General features: G+C 36.3%; 1 protein-coding gene across 7 annotated transcripts in view; it reads left to right on the forward strand.

Annotated features, from left to right (window-relative positions):
* Positions 1-14,937, forward strand: part of NBEA (neurobeachin) — a 511,508-nt gene that overhangs the window by 439,663 nt on the left and 56,908 nt on the right. For all 7 annotated transcript variants that reach the window (XM_052812195.1, XM_052812196.1, XM_052812200.1 and 4 more), the window contains one exon: positions 10,083-10,235. In XM_052812195.1, the coding sequence (XP_052668155.1) occupies positions 10,083-10,235 (153 nt within the window). The remainder of the gene's footprint in view (positions 1-10,082; positions 10,236-14,937) is intronic.

Consider the following 14,937-nt stretch of genomic DNA (forward strand, 5'->3'; position numbering starts at 1 on the left):
TCGATTTATTTTTATTCCAGAGCTCCTGTTTGCATAAATATTCCAGCAGTCTCAGAAGCGTATGTGGACAAACCATGTTGTTATTATTCAGTTACTAGTCAGAATAAAAAATTGTAAATTGTATGGCCATCTTAATATATGGGAGAAAATGCTTTTTAAAGGAAAGAAATTAACCTAAACCTCTTACAACCCATTTCATGTTTGTTTATGCTTCTCTGGAAGTCAACAGTATTTTAGGTACTCTCACTGTTACCTTTGTAAGAAAAACAAAGGAAATTTCAGAACTTGGAAGGAATTTGAGTTAATATCTGCTATATTTGAAATGCAGCCATTTCTTCACATCCAAAGTGCTGACATTTTGATTTTTGTCTTTCAATGAAATCTGGTTTTCTTGGAATTCCACCAGAATATCTGGGAAAATGGGTTCCTAGGAGTGGGGCTAAAACAAAAGATAAGAGCCTTAAACTGAGGAATAAGTGAAAACAGTTGGAAGTGACTGTAATCTTCTTGTCTGGCTTTTGTACACAGGAGGAGGGCAGTTAAATACATGAAGGCATTGCAAAAGATAAAGGAATATCTGTGGACAGACGGAGGGATGGTATTCAACCAGGGTATATAATTAGTGAAAGGATTGTTCCTAAACTAGCAACCGAATGAGTTATCAGTAAAACAAAGAACTGAAATGTTTGTATGAAAATACCAGGAGTCTTGTGAAGCAAGTGGGGTGACTTAAACTGCTGCTGCCAGCTATTGCAAGGATGTGGGAATTATGGAGGGATAACAGTTGCATTACAAAATGTATTTGTATTAAAAAAACCCAAGTTATTAAAATAAAACAAGTATTAAAAAGGCGCTCAAAGCCAGATACCTTCGGAAAAGGAAGGCAAAAGGTGAAGATGTGGGGTAGCTATGTACTTTAATGTCACTTTTAAAAAAGGGAGTTGGGGATAACTTGGATAAAATAGTGACAATTAAGGGTCATAGTTGCACTGGGGGAAAGATTGTAAAATAGTGTATTCTAGAATACATTTGGGAGTCTGCTGTAGAGCCCCAGAGTCAGATTTAGATATATATACATTTCTATTATGCCATTAGAAAGAGAAATACTACTTGGAGCTAAGTCATTACAGAAAATCTAATATGGGAGGCACAGATGAGGTATGTTAGCCAATAAATGTTTTCTCCAGATAATCCCTGACCTTCCCGTTCAGGGATACTTTAGGGATTAAAGATGCTGTTTAAAATATGGTTTTGTTAATTAATGAAGATACAGGGAAGGTAGTTTAGCAATTAACCTTGAGTTGATTTATTATGAGTTGATTCAGCTCAAGATAAATATAGATAAACAAAAGCAGATTCAAAAATAAGCTGAGTCTTTAAGGGATGCTAAAGCAAATAGAAAAAGTTCATAAACTATCTAAATAAAAAAGAAAAAGCAAAAAAAGGTAGAAACGAAAGGACATTTTTAATGTATTTAATACCAGCATTCAATGTATTGCATCATCAAATTATATTAATGGATATATTAATATTAAAAGTATATAATTATATATTAATACAAAGCCACTACTGAAATAAGTCTACTGAAGTGCACATGCAAAGCCACCACTGGAATGAGTCTACTGAAGTACACTTCGGTAGCCTAAGCAATATATGTCAATACATTGCTGGTTTGTGTTCAGTTTAACAAGAAAACTTGAAGATCGGCAGGATGGCAGAAAGCTTATAGTGAGACCGAAGCTATATCCTTAGCCTTATAACAACTAGAATATCCCACGGCACCTAAATTCCACCTGAAACAGTCTGATTAGTCAGTCGTTTCAGAGCTCTTATGTTCTTGGAGAACACAAGTCATCGTTTTTTTCCTCATTCAATTTTTAGTATGTATTCATGCTGGATAAAACAGATTCTTAGTGCTTGCTTTGCTGGGAACTAGCTAGTGGAAGTATATACCCAAACTGGAGGAAGCCATAAGAGCAGCAAATGTGTTAAAGGAGTTGGATACAGGAAGAAAAATGTGTGTATGTGTGGGGTAATTAAAGTCTAAAAGTGAAGACATGGTAACATAAATGCTGTGAAATATGCAAACATATGAAAGAGGGAAGAATTGTTTGTCTGGGAACAAAGAGGTAAACCTCAGAGGAAAGGGATCAGAGTTGAAAAATGCTTACTTAACCAACAGGGTATGAAAAGTTAAAGTGAAATGGAATATTCTCTGAATTTGAATATCCTCACAAGGGGAAGTAGTAAAACCCTTGTTTCTTGAGCTTCTTAGAAGCATAGACTGGCAAAGCACTGGAAAAGCATCAGGGACAATCATGAATTGGCAAGAGGATGTGCTAGTTGACCCTTTAGGCCCTTTCCATTTGTAGAGTCTGTGTTTCTTAGCGATAAATCAAGAATGAGTATAGCAGCTAATTGTTGCTGCTGTTTGTTGCTTAACATCTTAATGAACTGCATTTCTCAATGCCATGACATCAGGGCCAACTTTTCCCTGAGGCCTCGGAGTTCATTCTGCAAAAGGATGGGAAACTGGACTATTATTAATACTACAAATAGACCTTTTTTTTTTTCACATTAGTTGTGCTACTGCTTGGAATGCCTTACAGGCTTTTTAAGCATTTTAATCAAGTTTTCAGGGACTGGAAAAGCAGTGAGGTATGAAGAACCACCAAGAAACCCCCTCAAAATCTGCTCCCATTTTGCCCACTCTCCTAAGAACAGCAACCACTGTCTTGGACAACAAAAGACCTTCAACTCTCAGAGCCTGAAACATCCAAAAATTCATGTTCAGCTGTCTGGCAGCTTCTAATATTTATCTAGCAGTCCTGCAAGAAAGTAGGTAGTGTGCAAAAGAGAAGATGTATAGAGGTTGCGTGTAAGTACAAAATCTTAAAGCACGTTCTCTGTCAAAGTGTTCTGCATATTTGTGTAGCTTCTTCTGGCTGCACACGCAGTTATAAACGGAGGTCTTTGGCAGTGTGGATTCCCACATGATATACGCACTGCAAATTGTTTTCCCACCCTAAAGATTTTTTGAGTCTTTATAGTAAATATTAGGCGCGTGGAATATGGGCTGTCCATCAAAGTAGCAAACTTTGGAAACTGTTAAGAATAGCAAGTGTTCATTATTCATGTATTCTTTATCATATATTTGAAATTCATCTGAGCTGCTTTAAGTACATTTAATCTCTGATCTCACTAATCTCATTAATTACTGTGGCACAGGTTATGAAATAATTTAAAAACAGCGTGTGTAATGAATTAATCTGACATTCTTCAATGCTGTGTATTGTAAGATGGCCACAATTTTTGCTTTCAAGTACCGTATTAAATAATGATATGAATTGCCTTAATTCTTTATTAGCAAGCTCTAATTAAAAAAAATCCTTTTAAAATTAATTTTTTTAGGAAAGTAAAATCTGTATAATGACTGTTTTTCATCAGTTACTGTTTAAGAAAGAGGACTATGAGGTGCTTTATTCTTAAGTGCTTCTGAGGTAGGTCAGTTTTAACTAGTAAATTGAGATTTTTAAGCAATGCAGTGTGCTTTTGCAGCCTCAATGCAGTTTTAAAAGAAACATCCAAACCACTTTTAAGAAATTCTGCATTAAAATTTAAAACACAAATACCTGCCGTTTGCAAAAGAATGTCTATCTCTTTAGGAAGCTGCAGTTTGGTGGGTCAGCCTCCTTTTTTCACATGCATGTGTCCTCTCTGGTATTCTCTCTCTCTGCTTCTCCCTTTCTGCCTTTCCCCTCCCTCCTTCCCTCGCTCCCTTTGCATATGTGTAGTCTCCTCCAGAACTAAATTGTTTCTCACTGAGCTAAGGAAAATCGGGCTGTGGCAGTAGTTTGATCAGTCTGAAAAACAAGCCGTAATTGCTGCATCTTGAATTGTGCCGAAAGGTATACCACCTTTGAAAAATGTAGCGTATGATAGATTATTGCTCAATGGATGATTACTTAGACAATTTTGTTCCTCACGTTTGGGCTGTTTTGCTTCATTTTCAAAGCAACCTGTTCACCTACAGTGGATGAAACAGAATTAATACGGTATGCGCTATGTTAGAGTGGTAACACGCAAGGGAGAACCTGGATAAGAGAGTTTATTTTATTGTGTCTCCCTTTATCAACATCGACCTTCTCTCGAGATAATCAGAACAAGCTGGAGGAAGAATGAACATTTGCGGGGTGACCTTTGAGGAAGCAAGTCACCCAGAAATGACCATAACTGGGCCAGTCAGCTTTCACGTTTTTTCCTTTCCACCTCCCCCCTTGTCCCTGCTCCAGTCTTTGGTAACATTGACTTCCCCAGAACCTCCTGTTCAGGCACTAATCTTTCCTAATGCCTCTCAAACTTGTTATATTACTCTTTGAATAGTGTGGTTAGAAGTTAGAAAGGTAGCTCTGACAAAATGTCATTAGGGTGCCTTAGTGTGAATTAACACGGTTAATGGAGGTACTCGTGACTGACTCGTTGACCCAGTACTAGGCTCTTGTGGAATTAATGGATGCCAGGGGATCAACCTTTTGGGAGGAAAAGAAAGAAAGAAAAAGAAAGGGCAGCTTTAAAACCTTGGAGTGAACTATATTAGAAAAGTGAAAACGTCTGGCTTGGATTTGATTTCATTGGGAGGCCATAAAATGGTATACCCTTAGCAAAACATATTAAACAGAAATGTCAGATTTGATGCAAGTGGTGTACAATTATAATAGTGTTAATAGTGGTCCTCTATCACCCCAAGACATATTTTTAAAGTTTAATTTCTCAGCAGCCTGGATTTGTCACAGGATTGTAAATTAGAAAATGCATTTGGGGATGTTTTCTTATATGAAGACACAAGGCATATAATACTGTTAACTATACCTTGGGGTTTTAGTATAGCTATTAAAATAAACTAGAGATCACATTTACAGACAAGAAATGTCTGTTATAATATTCATTTTACCCTTTTTTTACACCCCTCAGTAGCTTTACTGCGTCATTCTTCACCTGAGAAGAGCCAAGCTTCTTGGGCAGTTTGAAAGGTAGCTGACTATTAAATGATAGAAAGCTAACCTGTCTTATTAGAAGTGTGAATGAAAGGGGAGCAGAGGAGGTTACCAGCTTGTGAAATGTCAAGGACAACTAGACAGAAATTACTGCAAATAGATTTAGATCACTAGAATCCCTATTTTTATTAACTCTTTGAACTCTAGATATTTCTTGTGGTAAGAAATTACCCATGACAGGTTATGTAGTTGGAAAGATTTATTTAGAACCTTTGATATGTTTTGGCAAGAGCAAAGAAACCATAAAATGGTACTGAATTGTATCAGTTAATGCAAAATTATATATCAGCTGCATGGCATACAATAACAATATGCATCTAAAATGCTTAATTTGTCTGTGAATATTTTAAAAATACCAGAGTTTTTAAAAATATTTGTCTTCTGTATTTTTTTTTTCTTTGCATTCCCTCATTTTATGCCCGCAAACTGATGTAACTTCTGGGGAAGCTTTTTTATGTTGCTATTTTTGATGTTTTCATTCATGTCTTGATTTACACTGGCTAACTCAGTGTTCGTAGTGTAGGAAGAACATATTTTGAGATTTGTCTTTCATCAACATTTGTAGCTTGAAACATAAAGTTCTCAAAATCGTGGTAGCCTCAAACAAGCATTCCCTTGCATAGACCTGGCATTGCATTGACCTTTTACTCCTAGTGCCACTGAAGGTGCAATAGGAGTTTTAAGGATCCACTTATCAACTATCCTGTCTGTCAAGTGGAAAGCAGATTGGGAGACAGAAGGTCCTCTGTGTCCCATCCCCTGGTGTAAATACCATCCCTAAGAGACATTTTTCCCCTGCTAATTTCTGAGTCTCCTTGTCCCTATCTTTAGGCTGAATTTAACAATGACCCTTCTAAAGCATGAAGCTGTGATTTGTAAGAAACTATGTTGTATGGCAAATTACATTGTGCATAAAAATGAATGAAAAATAGCAGATGCTGTCAGAAAAGTAAGCAATCTTAATCTCTGATCTAAAAACCACAGAGGCTGATAAAAACATTTATTTTGGCTTCTGTGTGATGAACACATGACAAAATATAATAAGGCCAAAGTATATATAGGAGTAAATTAAGTTATGTACTGTTTAGGAATAATTCTACTAGCTAATTTGGGGAGATTAAAAGAATATTTTACACATCTGTAACTAAAACTTAAGCAATGTAGCAATATGGAAGGTAAAATCATTGTCCTTCATTTGGACTTTTAGGAGCTGAAAGGCTGTAGAACTGGTAGGATAATGCTTTCCAAATATGTAATAAACTACACGAAGAGAAAACAGTGATTTTTTCTCTCTATCTGGCATGGACTAATAGCTAGGACAAGGGCAAATGAGCTTAGATTGTGTAATGAAAGATTCAGGCCAGGTGTTAGGTAAAACTTCCTTGGACGAAGACTACCGAAGTCAGTTGACGGAAGGATTGTAGAGTTGCTGTCACTCAAATGCTGGGACAACAGGGTAGACAGATATCTGGCAGGAAAGGTGGTGTAGCTGAACCTCTTCTGGAATGGAGAAATGGGCAAGATCGTCTCTCCAAATATGACCCTGAAACAGATATTTGAGGTGTTTGTTCCCTGTCCTTAGCAGGAAAAGCACCAAAAGAGCTGTCTCTCTCTAGCCATAATCTTTATCAGAATATGAACTGGCACAAACCCAGTCACGAAACAAAGAAAACCCAAACTCTGGCTGAGAAAAATGTAAATAGATTTTGAAAATAACTCTAGCCCTTGCTAGTGTTATCCTTTCCTTCATTCTTGTGTTCATTCTTGAAACTTTCAGTGGCTTCTTGGTTAAAGCAATTCTCTCTGGGCCCCACTTGTCATCTTGCCGCCTCCACTGAGGCTCACTCCTGCCTGCTCCTTCCTCTTCCCCGCGACCTCCCAGGCTCCGTCCTTGCTGCCTGCTCTGTCCTTGCTCATCCTTCCTCTCCCTGCTTCTCCCAGCTTGTGCTTCTCCTAGCGAAGTGCGCTCGGGGGCCCTGGGGAAGGGAGCATTCGCCTTTCCATCCTCACCCGGCGCCTGCCGTTGCCGTGAGGTAGAAGAGACAGCTTCTTCATTTTTTCAAGAAGAGACAGCTTCTTCCTTTTTTCACAGCAGAATAAACAGTGGGCACATAAACCCAAACCTTTCTATCATACTTCTCTAGATGAGTTGTATTTTCTGTGCTTCTAAGTAGCTAAATACACATTTTGAAGATTTTTCCAAATGTTAGCAAGTTCATACCTACGGGGTGCCACAATATTTCATAATGGGTCTGTGTTTTAGTATATATTCATTCATTCTCTAGAAAAGAGAAGGGGGTGGATTTATCTGAGCTATTTTTAAGTGTTGTGGTTTCTTAGTCTAGCCAATAGTGGAGACAGCAAAATTGCAAGAGGAATATCAAAAGCTACCAAAGAAAACTGAATGGTTAATGCAAAGTATGGGAAATGTTTAAGTATCTGGGAAAGGTCACATGTGACATTGTTCATATCTCAAGAAAAGGTTCAATTCATGCTAAATAGTACTCAAATAAGCAAACAAAATTTTAGGCTGCACTAAAAAATAACATTGACGAGAATGCTGAGACTATAACACAGTGGGTTTATTAAATTTTTTTGAAATACGTTTAGATTCATTACTTGGACTAAAGAAAAATAAAATACCAGGAGATGTGTAACTGAAATGATGAGGGTTCTAGAGAGAGTGTTATTTGAAGAGGATTTAGAAGTCTGGCACTGGTTAGTTTCCAGAGCACAGGAGTAAGACAGGTCAAACTAAACATATACAACACAATAAATCTTATGAAGGAAGTTAATCGCATGCTTTCTATTTATTCTATTTCTATTTATGTTTTCTGCTATACCAGACAAGGGAACATTAAATTACACTGAAAGCAAATAGCAACAAAGATAAAATTACTAAATGGAAATATCCTTAAAAATATTCAGTGACTTACCTCCCTTTGTTTCAAGATACCCCTGAAGTCAGAAGGTTAGTAGAATTCATTTAAACACTAGATGTGTCTCTGGGTAGCACAAACCTTTCAGATACGTTAGATGTAAAAGTTCACAATTAGATCCTAGGACTTACAAAACTGAAAAATGAAATTTAAGAATTAACGTATCTTTGATGGAATCAAAAACGTGCTTATTATTTGACATTACAGGTTAGAACACCACCATGTTGCATAAAAAATGGTAATAATTAAAAGCAGTGCTATGTGTTTCTAGGCTTTTATACAAAATACAAATAAACTGCTTACTTTTTTCTTTAATAAATGCTGTTTCATTTGAATATTGACTTTTAATTTAGTTTTGACTTTAAAATATTTCATCATTCTGAGGTCCTTATGAATTTTTCCTTTCTTTAAGGCAATGCTCTTAGTTTGTCAGTGATTTGTATGGTAGCACATGTTGGGTTGTGGCCAGCTCTTAGTCCCAAGTTAGTAGTAGTCTGTTGAGCTCTAGAAAGATTAATGTCTAGTTTTCTCCAACTGCAAGGATCAGTCCTTCTTCTTTGGGCTCCATTGGAGAAAACCAAAGGGCTTCCTCAGGAACCTGAAGGTTAGCGAATCCTGTTTAGGGGAAAGGGGAGAAGTTTGCTTTTAGAAATACTCTGAGTAAATTAGAGGTATTTAATCAAACTTAAGATTGTCAGTAAAATAATCTTTTTTCTTTTAACCTTATAGGATATTCAGGATTGCTTTTAGTTTGGCTTTGCTCTAGCTGCTGTTCTATTATTTACTGCATGTAATATTTTAAATTTTTTTTGTCTTTTTGAAATTACAGCTCGTTTCATAATGAGCTATTCAAGCTCAGGCATGTCTCACTTGGTTAGTATTTCGCACTGGTTAGATATTGATTGGCATTGCATTTTAGTCTAATCTGAATTCATACTCTTTGTAGTATATTAAAAATGGTGTAAAGAAGCAAGTAAATTGCTTCCCTAAACATACTTAAAAATGTAACATAAATAGTTTCTTTTTTTTTTTTTAAATTAATAAATTTGAAAGGACCATCTATGCTTTAACTGCTTTATTCTCTGTGGAGTTGCAGATCAGATTTAATTAGATAAGTTTGTGTCTGCAGTGATTTTTTTTTTTTTTACGCTTCACATGTCTGCAGCCTTTGAAAGGACCACAAAGAGACTCAGGTTTCAGGTGCTGTGTCATCAGTTCTGATCATGTTACACAACTAAATGCCATACTGCTTTTAACAATGTAATTTAGTGAATTTAATCCATATCTGGATATTAGAAAAGAGGTAGTGGGCTTTAAAGCTTTTTTGTTATTGCAGTTCAATACTTGCTGCTAAAATAATAGATGGCAACAAATGGTGATATTTATTATGTCAAAACGCATTTCTATATAGCTATCCTGGAAATTGGGAAAACCTTCACACCCTAACCGATCTATAATGTATTAATACACTGCAGATGATCTTTACTACTCAGTTATTGATCTCCACAGTTAAAATATCATGTATTTCTGTTTTAAGGACTTTTTTTTACTGACATTTTTCTCTCCATGTATTTTTTATTTTTTCTTACAGTAGAAAAATTCATTCACCCTGAATTCTTTTTCCTTATATAGGTGATCAAATTGCCACCTATTCTTATGCAATTAAAGAAGATTGAGAAAGTAAAATCAAGACAGTGTTATATCAGCAACTTTTTTCCCCCTTTTAAGTAGTTTAGTTAAACAGTGATTAAAAAATCCAACATATTTATAGTATTGAAGGCCTAGCATACAGTTTCTTGTACCTGTTCTTCTGAAGAGGTCTCCTTTATTGATATGCACTGCTTTTCCAAAGTTAGGCTTTTCATAAAAACAGAAATGGGAAAAATAAAGATTGAATATTTCATGATGAAAAATATGTTTGACCGTAAGTACAAGAAAACAGATCATAAAGCTTCTTAAACAAGTGCACAGAAACATAAACAAAAGCAGGAATGCTTTGGTGTGTACTACAACAGAGACAGATTCTGGCAGCACCACTTAGCATCTCTGTATAAATTTAAAGTCTCATTGTGTGTTTTCTCCTTGCTAGGAGCTAATTCCAGAGTTTTACTACCTACCAGAGATGTTTGTCAACAGTAATGGCTATAACCTAGGAATCAGGGAAGACGAAGCTGTTGTGAATGATGTTGATCTCCCTCCATGGGCCAAGAAGCCTGAAGACTTCGTGCGTATCAACAGGATGGTAAGCTGCACTTTAGTTTAGCCTAAGTAAGGAGTTCTGTGTTTTAACAAGCTCACCTAATGCTGTTTTTCATCTCTTTAGAACTAGATTTATAGAAATAAAATAGAAAGTGAAGGAGAATTTGCATTCTGTCTTGCTTGGCAGAACCCTTTATTTTACAATGGATTGTCCTTCCGCGTGCCCAAATCATGCAAAATGAAATTCAGTTATTTACTCTCTCATGAGAAAGCGTCAGATGGGTATGAGCTGGACAATACAGGATAGCCTGAAAAATTTCAGTGTGTTCCTCCTCACCGCCTTCTACATCAAAAAATAAAAGGTTATTGTAAATGCTGGTATCTTGCAAGATATATTATATTCCTTTCTCGGCTGAAGCTATGCACTTGCTATTCATCAGAGATGAACTGGAAGTGTAGAAATGTGAACATAAGCCAGCAACTGCAGTCTCTGAAGAAATTTTGCAGAAGAACTGCTCTGATGTAAATCACCATGAAGTCTGCAGAATTTAAGCATGAAAAACATTTATTTATGTTGTATATTTTTGCTTTAATTTGATAGATAATGAATTTATTAATGATAGAGTTAATACGTACGTATGCTTCTAGTAATTTTTAGGAAAAACGAGGAATATTCTGATGTTTTGGCCAGCTATAGTTCAATTCATGGTTCTGTTCTGGAAATGGATCTCCCTTAAAATGCATATTGCTTGTCTTGCTTATAGAATCAGGCCTATACTTTCAATAAGCTATGGGTTTCCATACAGTTGCAGAACTGTTCGGCTTGTGCGTTATTCCCTATAGTGCTTTTGTGGTAGCATTGTAAGTCTAGCACTTAGTTTTCTTCCAGTCAGTTTGGCAATTTAATTTCAGGAACTGTCTGTTTAAAGAAAGTTGTTCTTCAGGAGTTGATAGAAAAAATAGCCATATGAAGTTCAAAAGAATAGAAGGCTATTATAAAAACAAACCTATTCCTAGATGTATATGATTTGGAAGCGCCCTCCATTTAGAAGAGTAAATGGTTTGACGTATGTACAGCAGTCTCCTAAGGAAGTGATGGCAACTTCATCACTTGAGACATGAAATGCACTACACAAAGCACGAGAAATGTGTTCCAGGCAGTAGTCCTTCATTGGCAGGAAGAAGCTGAACAACATTTTCCTTCTTTTTCTTGGCTGATTTCTCTTATAGCTGCATCCATTGTGACATTCTTTCTAAAAACAAGTAATTGTCACAGCTGGCGGCAATAAATTCAGGTGCAATTTTACTAGGAAAGAAGGAGGTGGCCTCAAAGGATCACTACACTCCATTAGCATTCTCTAGCGTGGGATGCGCAGTCACAGGTACGTGTCTCTGGAGTGCCCGTATCGCTGCACAGAGCCCTTTTTTTGGGTTGTGGTTGTGGCTAAACCTGAACTGGGCCCAGGAGTAAGCACACTGAAGTTGACCAAGAGGTTTAGTTTTGACGTCTGTAAGAACAGAAGTGTGATACCTTAGTGAAAAAGGATAAACAAGCTGCCACCTATTGGGGAATATAATGAGAGACGCATATTAATGACTCCCTTTGGGAAATTTTATAAAGACTGTTCCTTCTTGTATCCTAAATTGCGTTTTCTCCATCTTTCCTTTCCACAAAGATGGAATGATTAATAGGAGCATGAAAGTCACTATATGATAAGAGATCACTTGAAGAAAAGCTTTAGCTTTAGTTTATTTGATTTCTCTTGTGCAATTTCTGCTTTTTAGAAAAAAGCATAGGATCTCTTTACAGGAAATTTTTGTGCTGCCGAAGAAAATGGCTGCTTGAGTGAATTTAGAGTATAGCATTTATGCCCCTTCAGAACTATACTTGCAAGAAAGGCTGATAGTTAAAAGCTGGAAATACCTTTTAAATATCAAGCTGTAATAGCACTAATGACTGATTCCATGTGTGTGTTAGTATGCTCAGATTGCCAGGAGACAGACAAACTGATGTTAAGATTAAAGTAGTATTAGAATTACAGGCTTCAACTAATTGAGTATTTCACAGATTTCTAAAATCAGAAACGATCTCACATATTATACCCTTCCTATACTGTCTTCCACCCCTGTCCCCACAGATGTGAGCATCCTGCCATTATTACACAGTTTTGCCTGGAGGCAGTTTCTGCATGGCCTTTATTCATCCCAGCATCTACTTTTAGCAAAAGCATGATCAGTAGTTAAAATTCGGTTCTACACAGATACATGCTATCTTCAAGTGAGCAATCTGATGAAGTTCACAAATGATAATAAAGTTGGGAATTGCCTAGAAAAAAGGAGAAAGAGGCATAGATTTAATTGAATTAGATGCAGAAAATACACCGAAAATCACTTTGGGAGGAAAGAATTAAAGATATTCAATATGAAGCAGAAGTCTGGAAGCAAAAATAGTACCAAAAATAGAGCAGCAGCGAGGGAAGGGTGACAATGAGCAGCAATTAGGTTAGATAAAACTCTGTAATTCTGTATTCACCAGAAATAAGTGTATTTTAATGCCATCTATGGAGAATCATTGCATCACAGAGGATGTAAACAGTTGTACCTGTCTATGGTCCTTTTGAGACTGCACCTGGAATATTGGATTCACTTCTGGGCGACTAGATGACAGAAGAAGTATTCACATTTGGATGGAGTTCAGAGGATAGAAACAAAGTGGATAACTTTGGGATGTTTAAAGAGCATGATATATGCATAGTTTTTTATAAAGCTTATTATAAAGTAACAAGTAGCGAAAGAAGGATAATCCCTTTCATGAAAATGCAGATAGTATATGTAGTAAGAAGTAATGGAATTACATTTTGAAAGTGTAATAATTTGAACGTGTAATAATTTTTCAGAAAAGCTTCTTCATGTAGGGTTTTATTAGTGGATACAGCAAACTGCCCCTATGCTCCCTTTTTGGTCACTAGAACTAGACTGGCCAAAGTAAGGAACGAATACAAAGCGACTGGAAAGTTTGACATTCCCTACCTAATTCCATGTTTTGAACCGTCCAGCAGATGTATTATTCAGTTAGGTCATCCCCAGGCGAAGCGTTGGCTGTTATACAAGAATCTATCTTGAGGAAAAAAAAAAAAATAGCCTGGGTGTGGTGCTGACGTGTAAAACACAGCAAGCTTGTGCAAGCCTGGAATTTCTACAGGAACTTAGCAAAGCAAGGAGAGAACATGTTTACAGGAAAGCCACAGAAAATTGAGGAATATTTCAAATAAGTGTTATCCTGATCCATTTTCTAATGAAATCAACAGTAGTCACTTCATTTCAGTGGAAAGGATCCTATGTGATACCACATAACATACAGTGGGATCTTGTTTTTCCCTAGCTGACAATGTTTTCTTCTGTTCATACATATTTTTTGCTTGCTGCAGGCATATATAATGTGTAATTTTATGTGCAAGTAAATACAAATCCTTATATACAGCCTACTTGCACATTTATGAATGTAAACATTTTCTTTAAATAACAGCAAGAATTTCAGCATTTCATCCTAAGACTTACCCAAGCAACTAGAGAACAGACTAGAAAAAGTCACAGAGGCACAGTGACACAAATCAACGTAATTTAACCAATTGGTTAACAAGCTTTACTAAAATTCTGTGCAAATTAATAAATGGCAGGCAGGGTTTTGGTGTTGTTTTATTTGATTGTTCAGCTGGGTGTTTTACGCTTCTAACTAAACACAGAATTGGAAGCGGAAGTGGTTTTCCATCAAAAGAGATTCCTTTCAACTTGTGAAAATTAGACTTATAAAGACTAGAAAAGACATTCAGTCAAGTTACTTTTAAGACCTATTACAGTAGCTTCTAAAGCACTCAGTGTATACATCAGGGATTGTTGTAGCAGTTTTATTTATCCATACAAAGCTAGACTGATTACTACGGAGTTACTCATGAAACATTAATAAAGCACTATGTTCAATGCTAACATGATTATGGTCTGACCTCGGCGATGGCACAAAGGACAGAGGCAGAAAGTGTCCCTGATAACATTACCCTAATGCTGGGCTCATCAATCATAATCTCCCAGTTTACCAGGAAAAAAACCCCACGCATAAAACCTTCCACAGATGTGCATCTGTAGTCCTACTCAGCCTCTCGGTCCCCACAGACTTAGTGCGGTCCTGAGAGCCAGAAATAGAACAGATTCAGTCAGTAAGTCAAGCATGTTAAATCAAGGCAGGGAGCACCACTGTGAAACACTGAAGCAGAGCTTTTATAATAAGTATTCTTTAGTTTTGAAACAAAAGATGCAAGATTGTGTAATTCAAAGTTAATTATAATGATATTTTCATTATGGCTTATGCACATATTAAATTACAAATTACAGCATTGAGTAAAATGCATTCACTATAAATTACATTTTTGAGAGACTAAACGGTGTCCTGTTTTTGTTATACATATTTTGTTCCTATTACATAACTGTTACTAAGATTGAATTTTCTTTCTGTCTTTGAAATGATTTATTTGCACTCTTCTGCTGCCAATTACATTTTTGTACAGTTCCCTGGCTATTCAGAAGCATGCATAGTATTTCATAATTAAAAAGCTTCTTGAATAGTCATTAGAAACATCTATTATGAAATCACTGTGCTATGAGGATCTGGAAGATTTATCTTTTCTCCTCACTGTTCAGCAGCAGTTGACATTCCTTTTTTACCAGATAAGCAGTAGTTAAGATTTGATATT

This window comes from Harpia harpyja, chromosome 17 (assembly GCF_026419915.1).
Source record: "Harpia harpyja isolate bHarHar1 chromosome 17, bHarHar1 primary haplotype, whole genome shotgun sequence".
NCBI classification, from domain to species: Eukaryota; Metazoa; Chordata; class Aves; order Accipitriformes; family Accipitridae; genus Harpia; species Harpia harpyja.